Source organism: Mus pahari, chromosome 11, assembly GCF_900095145.1.
Source record: "Mus pahari chromosome 11, PAHARI_EIJ_v1.1, whole genome shotgun sequence".
Lineage (NCBI taxonomy): Eukaryota > Metazoa > Chordata > Mammalia > Rodentia > Muridae > Mus > Mus pahari.
In genome coordinates, this window is record NC_034600.1 from 23,136,335 (window position 1) to 23,145,152 (window position 8,818).

General features: G+C 40.9%; 1 protein-coding gene across 2 annotated transcripts in view; it reads right to left on the reverse strand.

The window, feature by feature from the left end:
• The window catches only part of Rasgrf2 (Ras protein specific guanine nucleotide releasing factor 2), a 224,423-nt gene that overhangs the window by 113,044 nt on the left and 102,561 nt on the right, over positions 1-8,818 (reverse strand). For both annotated transcript variants that reach the window (XM_021208621.2, XM_029544116.1), the window contains exons 10-12: positions 7,999-8,159; positions 7,028-7,094; positions 6,378-6,514 (exon numbers count right to left, since the gene is read on the reverse strand). In XM_021208621.2, coding sequence (XP_021064280.1) covers positions 6,378-6,514; positions 7,028-7,094; positions 7,999-8,159 — 365 coding nt within the window. The remainder of the gene's footprint in view (positions 1-6,377; positions 6,515-7,027; positions 7,095-7,998; positions 8,160-8,818) is intronic.

Below are 8,818 nucleotides of genomic sequence, written 5' to 3' on the forward strand. Positions count from 1 at the left end.
CCAAATGTGAGGGTCAGAGGACAACTTGCAGGAGTCAGTTTTCTTCTTCCCCTACGTGGATCCCTCGCATCAAACTCAGGCTGTCCTTAATCAGCCCTTGACTAGGGTCTGTGTGAAAATAGGTCCATTCACAAAACAGAACAAACAAAACCAGGACATGTCTATGTTGCTGGATGTGGATGGCCTATGATGCTGGGTTTGGAGAAGTGTTAGTGGGTTTTGCTTTGGGTTTGCAGGTTCTGCCGCAGGTCGATGGTTTACCCTGGGATACTGCGTCATCACATTGTTTTGGAGTCTCAATGCTTACAGGTAATAGGAAGAAGTATTTGATCCCACTGTTCTTTGAATTCACCATTTTTATGTTAAAGTACAAAATTGATTTCAGGGTAGCTATTTTAAGAAGGACAGCATGACCAGTGTACTACAAATTTTCCACAGAGAAAAGTTTGTCTAAACTTTGGCCCCAAGTGTAGAATTTCTGCCCAAGACAAGAAGTTGGGAGAATTTTAATTCTACATTTTAGTTAATTTTCATAATTACTTCGAAATCTGTTCAATGCCCCATTATGCACGTGAGGGAGACAAGCAGCAATGAGCTTGCCACACTGAATGAATGGTCAGCTCTTTGTCTCGAGTTCTTCCCTATAAATAGATGAAGAAAGGGGGGAAGAATTATTGGTTGAGACCACTAGCTATTTGCATGTTTTGTTGGAGGCGCCAACAGTTAATTATGGCCTTACTGGTGTAACTAGAGGTGTAATTAATCATTCAAGTAATTGTTCCTCCTTAAAATTACAGCTTTGGGCACAGAGACCTGGCAAAGCTGAAAGTCTTAGATTTTGTAGAGTTGCTTCTGTGACAGGGACCAGCACCCTTCTTCGGAACTGCTTGACTATCTTAAACAAGACCCACATGTGACTAGTGCCACACCAGAGCCTTAGTTTTCCCATAGCTCCGAATCAAGCTATGGGAAAACTAAGACATAGACATGTAAAAGACAAAATCACAACAGACCTTATTTATAATCTGAATTTGAAAGATGTCAGTCTCTCTAGCCTGTAAAGATAGTTCTAGTGAACTGATGTTCACTTGGTATAAACAAGGAAGAAGTAGACAAGGCTGGAAATGTTAATCTCTTGAGTAATTACAAAGAAGTAACTTAGAACAACTGGAAGACAAAAACCCAATTTTCCATTAAACTGGAAGATGTGGTAACATGCCATGGTAGCCTAACATTTGGAAGGACACAGTGATGGGATGGTACTCATGGCACAAAGAACAATGGCTTGGTTTTGGGGGGAAGAGTGATATTAGATATTGAACCCAGGACATCACACGTAGGAAGCAGGTACTATTCCTATACCTCCATTCCTATCTGCAGCTGACTTACATATTTCCTGAAGGAAGTGTGAAATGTGGCCAAGCATGAATCATTGACTGAAATTATTAAAATGATCACGGCCTCTATGCCAACCTTACTGTCTTTGGGGGAATGTATCAGGGAAGGACCTGGAAGTGGGGAAAGATCTCCTCATAAAGTTAGCAGCATATTACTGGGAAACAGCAGACATACTCAATGCTCAACAGCTTGAAAAAAATCTATAAAAATGACAAGTTAATGTGATAGGAGATATATATATGTGTGTGTGTGTGTGTGTGTGTGTGTGTATGCATAGCAGTTATTAGAATAAATGTGAAAATTATAGGAATATAGAAGGAAATGAGGCAAAAATAATAAAAAATAATAATTCACTGAAGCTAAACCATTAAATGTTTGAAGGAATTTTAGGGGCTTCAGAGATGGAACGAGTTCATTCTTTGGGGCAGAGGTCCTGTAATGTATAGGACAGAAGTGATCTAAAGAGCTTGTTAAGTCTAGGGCATTTCAAATGTCATCTAGTATTGAGATTCTCAGTGCTGCATTTGAACAAAATTCCTTAGTAATGCTAACATAGGGATGTGTAGGAAACACTTCAGTAAACATCTTGGTAAACTTCTTCAGTAAGCATCTTGGTGTGTTGCATGTTGGGAATAGTTCTAGTTGATCTTTGTGGTCGTGTTTTCCCACATACACAAGCAAATATGAAAGAGAACTTTTTCAAGCATGTGGTAGGCTCTTCCAGTTAATAATAAATATGTTCAGCTATACTTGTGAGGCTAACAGATTCTATGAATGTGTATGTGATTTCTCCCACAAAATGAATATGCTTGGATGAAGCAGGAGTCCAACTGAGATATAGCCATGCATGTAGGCTAGAGGTTGAGCTCAGTCGATAAGGAAGCATTCAGTACCTACGACTTGCCTTTCAGAGTCTACCCCGAGATGAGAAAACATCTCAGAGCACTCACTGCTCTAACCAATTGCAGCAGAACTTCACACAAGACTCCTCCCCCCCCCCCTTCTTGCATGCTTTCTTCAGTTAGCTTCTAGGTGGCCACCAAACCATAACCATCCTTCTACTCTCCTGGTGGCTCCTTCTTGGTCATCTCTGCTGTTCTGACTTCTCTTTCAGGGCAGGACCATCTTCTCACTCCTATCCACATTCTCTCATCGTGATTTCAACAGTCTCAGCATAAACTTCTAGCACCCGAATGATGTAGATTCTCCACCGGAGCATCTCTCCTAAAGCCCAAGCTCCTACATGCCCTACTTGCTTGACTCCTCTCCAATATCTATTGGTCTTCACAGACTCAACATATTCTCAAGTAAGCCCACATTCACCCCCCAAATCTTGCCCCAGCAGTTTTCCTATCTCAGTTATTGACAAGTCAATTCCTGTGTTTGCTTAGGTCAAAAACCCTCATATTACCCGACTCATCATTTCCTCTCTCTTCCATAAAAAAAATCCCCACTGGCCCTTTCTTCATAATGAACACAGAGCAGATGCCCTGTGCCCAGCCCCACTGCTGCCAGGCAGTGTGAGATTTATGCACCTCTTTCTGTGACTGTAGGAGCATTCTTCTTTAGCTCCCTCTGTGCCAATTGGCTGTCCAGCTCAGTCTGCTCTCTCCATAATACCTGTAGTGACCTTCCAAGGCCTAAATTAAATGCCATCATCCATGTGCTCAAGTCCCTTAAAAGCATTTATCTGACTTGAAGTAGATTAAAAACTTTCCCTGCCAGGGACTGAATCCCAGATCTGGCCCTATGATATCTTACTAGGACCATGCTCTGCAGTCCGGTCACACTGGCTTTCATGGTAGTCCTTGAACACAGCGTTCTCTTGCTTTAGAGTCCTTGCAATTGCACTGCTTCCTCCTTCTAGAATGACTTTCACTTCATCTCATGTCCATATGCTATTCCCATTCACTACATTTGCTTTTTTAAGTGTTTTGTTTTGCTGCTGGGCGTGTGTGTGAGTGTGTGTGTTCTTAGCAAGGAATGTAATCAATATAAGGAAAGTTCTTGTTGTTGTCTCATCTTTTTCTTATTTTATGTCACAGTGGCCTAGAATAACTCTTGGCATAGTAACACTGCATAAATACGTTCACTGAAAGGATAAAACTGTAAGGTCACATGGTGCCAGGCATAATTGAAGACAGTAATTTCCTGTGTTAATTTCATTTCTACCCAAAGAGATATAACTTTCTAGTAATGCTCTTTAACTGCTGATAAAATCTAGCATCATTTTGTACTAAGGAATATACTCGCCTTTGCACCTAGATGAATAAGGAGGAAGTTGAACACTTTTGCCTTGAACCATAGTCTAAATAGAAAGAAGGTCTCACTTGAATGCTTGTAGCAGGTAAAAGTTTAAGTTCCATCCTTTAAAAGACCAAGCATGGAATCACTCCTGTGCTCCAGGGGCATTGTCTACGTGTCCCGCTAGGCACTGTAGAGAAGGTTGGCGATTATGATGAGTATCTTGGAATCTTAGGTGCAATAAAAAGAAGATTGAAGCACCTGGGAAAACATCTGGCTATTCTTCCTCTTTTCCATCTTTTTATACATTTTTGGCTTCACAATGCTATCAAATTATAGGCACTCATCAAGTCTTTTCTGCCATAATCGTCAGTCAATCCTATTACCATATGCCCATATCTGAACAAGACCTAGCTGCATACAGCAATTCCTCAGTAAATCTTTGAATAACCAATGAATGATCTAGAGTTTAATAAGATCATAGATTCTTTACAAATTGGAGAGGCTTGGTGTAGTATTAATGCGGGTTAGAAGTAATAAAAGTATTAATTAACCATATAAGAAAGTGATTTTGCTCAAAAAAAAATAAGGAAGATCTCATATTTTTATCCATTTGGGACCTAAAAAGGAGACAGCGTCTCTTCTACGTGCCCACCATTACAGCAGCCTGAGGGGTAGACGGGTAGCCTTCACAGGGGGTTTAGAACCAACAGGAAGACCTGCCTGAGGGCTGAGTACCAGCTCCAAGCAGCTGCACAACTTCGACAAAGGTGGATTTCCTAACCCCACATTTCTGACCTGCACAGTATAGCCAAATGAGAGGGGGGCTAGAAAAATGTCTGGAGCAATAAAACCAAAAGTTTAAGGAGCTGAAGACCTGATCTTAATACGTTTCCATTCACATCTTATGAAAAAGTTACTAAGAATTCCTCAGAAAAAAAAAAAAAAAAAGGAATGCCTTTACCATTTTTCCTAGTCTTCTTCAATTGACAAATTTTTGGAAGTAAATGTTGGATATTAATTAAAGATCTTATCAATTAACTTATTACTTTAGAAATGAGTTCTTGCTTAATCCCAGGTTGGTCTGGGATCCTTAGATTCAAGCAACTCTCTGGTCAATAGTATAACTCTTTCCCCCATGTTGGTAAATGGACCCCAAATCCCTGTGGAGCATGAATCGAGTCCAGCTGTAACTAGCTTGACATATATCCATGTGGCATTACTGTCTAACTTAATGCATTGGTGTCCTGCCCGAGCCTTGCAGATCCAAGAAGAGCAAATCATTCCAGCTCCCTAACTTTCTTCTACACAAAATGCAGGAAGTTGTTTCCCGGTTTCATCCTAAAGATGCTGCCTCCTAGCTGGGTGGTGGTGGCACACGCCTTTAATCCCAGCACTTGGGAGGCAGAGGCAGGAAGATTTTTGAGTTGTCTCAAAAAACCAAAAAAATAAAACCAACCAACCAAACAAACAAACAAACAAAAAGATGCTGCCTCCTTTGCAGATTTTTACCACAGCCTTTGTTAACTGCTTCTGTATCCTTCATCATTTTCCTATTTCAGAAATAGACAAGCAAAAAACACCATTGGAAATCCAAGTGTACTGGCTGGTTTTGGGTGTCAGCTTGATACAGGCTGGAGTTATCACAGAGAAAGGAGCTTCAGTTGGGAAATTGCCTCCATGAGATCCAGCTGTAAGGCATTTTCTCAATTAGTGATCAAGCGGGGAAGGCCCAATGTGGGTGGTATCATCCATAGGCTGGTAGTCTTGGGTTCTATATGAAAGCAGACTGAGCAAGCCAGGGGAAGCAAGCTAGTAAGGAACATCCCTCCATGGCCTCTGCATCAGCTCCTGCTTCCTGACCTGCTTGAGTTCTAGTCCTGACTTCCTTTGGTGATGAAGAGCAGTGTGGAATTGTAAGCTGAATACACCTCCCCCCCAAAATACCAAATGGAGATACTGGAAAAGAAATCACTAACAGGATTTCAACACTATTCTGTTGAACAGTTCTGCTCAATAGAGCTGCAGTTAGGACAGAAGGCTTGGAAACTACAACGCAATTACATTCTTAAAAATAATGAAATAAAATAATATAGAATCAAACCTAACATCAGATTTAGATAAAACAGATAGACAGAAGGAAAAGAGTCCAAAAGAATGCACACAAAACAGATCCAGTTGCTCATTCTCCCAGGCATCCCATAAAACACTAAACTGGAAGCCACAATGTGTATGCAGAGGATCTGGTGCAGATCCATACAGGCCGTGTGCATTCTGCAAGTCTCTATGAGTTCATATGAGCCTTGTTCATGTTGAGGCAGAGGGTCTTGAACTCTTGGTGTCCTCCATCCTCTCTGGATCTCACACTCTTTCTGCCTCCCTCTTCCATGGGCTTCCCTGAGCCCTGAGGGGAGGGATTGGATTAAGAGCTGAGTGTTCCAGCGTCTCTTACTATCTGTGTAATGTCTGGCTGGGGGATCTCTGCATTTGCTCTCATCCGCTGCAGGAGGAAGCTTCTCTGATGATGGCTGAGCAAAACACTGGCCAGATTTACTGTATTTTAAGTAAACATTAACAAAGAAAGAACAACGAAATGCTAACAGCCCATCGAACTGTGAATCAACAATGCCAGTAAGCCTAGCAACTTAGAGGCATGCACTCTTCTGGAAATCATCATTGAATGGTTATGCTGAAATTCTTTTTAAAAATCAGGAAAAGAAAATTCTCCTCATTACCTGACTGATGTCGCTCATCCATGCAGCCTTCTCCTGGCGCGAAGGTGCTAACAAGACCACAGTGAAAGAGGCAGCATCAGGAGGCTCCACTACGATTTTAAAATCCAGATCTCTAAACATGTGGCCAGAACCTTTGGCTTCAGTACACAAAAACCAAACGATTACATGTGAGTGCAAGAGACATGATCAATGGCTCTCCCTCCCATCTAGCCTTATACTTCAGGACTCACATACATTTGATTCCAGCCTCTCATTTCAGCAATGTGCTTCCAGAACATGTGAAAAGAAGCCCCCGTCCCACCCATAAACTGGTAAAGAAGCTGAGGGCAGAGGGCACCTCAAAACTAGCCTTCCCACTCTGCATTTATTTTCATTTCTATCATATATAGAAATCCCGATTTAACTCAAGCCCCTTCCTTCCTTGCCTGCCTATGAAAAGGTACTATCTGGAGGCAAACTCCACAGAGCCTTAGTTCTCAGCGATGGTTTGTTTATCAAGGCTCACGGGTTAAACGGATAAACAGCTCTGGTGAATTCGCCCTGGCATCTCTTCTGCCTCCATAGACAGCCCCTCTTAGCTCTATAAGATGAAGATCTACAGAAGTTTACTATTTTATTCTAGCTGTTCCAAGAGAAAGGATGTCACTTACGGTCATCGTCACTTGCATCGGGCTCCTCAATCAACGTACACTGAATGAGGGAGAGAACCCCACCTGTCTGGAATCAAATAAATTAGAGATTAAGAGGTTGGTGGTCTTGTGCAGTTTGGGAATTCTGCCTTGTAAACCTGACATTCAGGTTGCCACAGAGTTGGCAGTTCCTGCGTCATATATAATTTTTCACAGAGTTCAAAACTAAACAGAACAAATAAATTAAAACAGTTAACTTTAATTAAATTCTTCCCACTCTCCCACTCTTGCCCCCATTGTTGATAAAATTTATTATACCCATTTATGAAAGACTAAATGGTACCACAGTGACTTCAGAGAGTAACCACAGCCAAGCTCACGACGGAACTGGCCAGCCAGGAAGTGTCTTAGAAAGTAGAGGCCATTGTCATGGGGTAAATGATATTTTAAAAATTGGTTTTATACTTTATGTATCATGTGCATGTGTGTGCTCGTGCATGTGTGTGTGTGTCAGATAGGAAACATTTTGAGTTCCCTGTGTCACATCCTTTCTATCCTGACTACTCAGACATGTGATTTTGGTGTGAAAGAAATGAGTGGTTGTGTGCACATAAAATGTTATCAATAAGAACAGGTACGAAGCTTTAAGCTTACTGCTCCTGATGCACAGTAAGATAAAATAGCAGTTGCCAAATATTTTACCAGTACTCTACAGTGGCCCAGTAGTTGTCAAGTGATAGTAATTTTGCCTAGATTTTGATTTTAATAATACTTCTTTATGATAAAGCACGCTTAAAATAAATTTCTATTGCTTTAAATCCAAATGAGGACAAAATAATAGCCAGAGCTCTTAGGTGCACAGCAGCTCTCCCTGTTTGGTCTTAGCAAGCCGATTCCTGACAGTAACAGGCACTGGGATGTCAGAAGCAAGTTAACCCCAATGCCTTTTCAGTGCTGAGAAGACAAGTGAAATTGCCACAGAAGGCTCATACCTTGAGCAAGTGCAGCTTTCCTCCTGAACTTCGTGTACAAATCAGAAAGTGCTTTGTGAATAAGAAGCACTGCCTCTCCCCTTCCTTTTTCAGGGACAGCGAGCCCAGGCGGACTTTACTGAGTTTCCCCCTCTCGACAGAAGGCACTTGGATAAGAGAACCTGGTGATTACAGAAGTGAAGAACAGTGAGCAATTAAAGTTCTGCTGAGGACCATGCCCTTGGCACAAACACAAGGATCTGTTTCCCAAAATATCAAGGACACATTTGCTGTGCTATTGGAGCAAACGAATCTCCTCTATTCTAGCTGAGGAAACAACAACGTGTTGTATTTTAAGGGACAAACGGTTTCTAGCATTGCTATGAAATGATTTTAACTTGACTCTTCATCTGTAAAATGGAACATAAGTTTGAAAAAAATATGTCAGATCAAATTTGAAGCATTGATGGCATCTATGATCTGATTGGGTACATTTATAAACTGTATAATTATAGATACTATGATAGTTTGATTAAAGTAAGTAGAATTTATCCTTCCTGAAGCAAACAAAATAAAAAGTATATTAATAGTTTCTATTACATGTTAAAAATAGATGGTGTAATACATGTATACTATAAAGGTTCATAAATTATATAATTCAATGCAATTTAATTTAGGACTATCTTAAAGGAAAGTTATTTAAAACTGTATTTAAATTAGGTGTGAAGCAATGTACCCCATTCTGTACAACTAATATATGCTAATAAAAGAGAAAGGTAAAAGTGCATGGTAAGATATATTTGTGGCCGGGCCTGGTGGCGCAGGCCTTTAATCCCAGCAC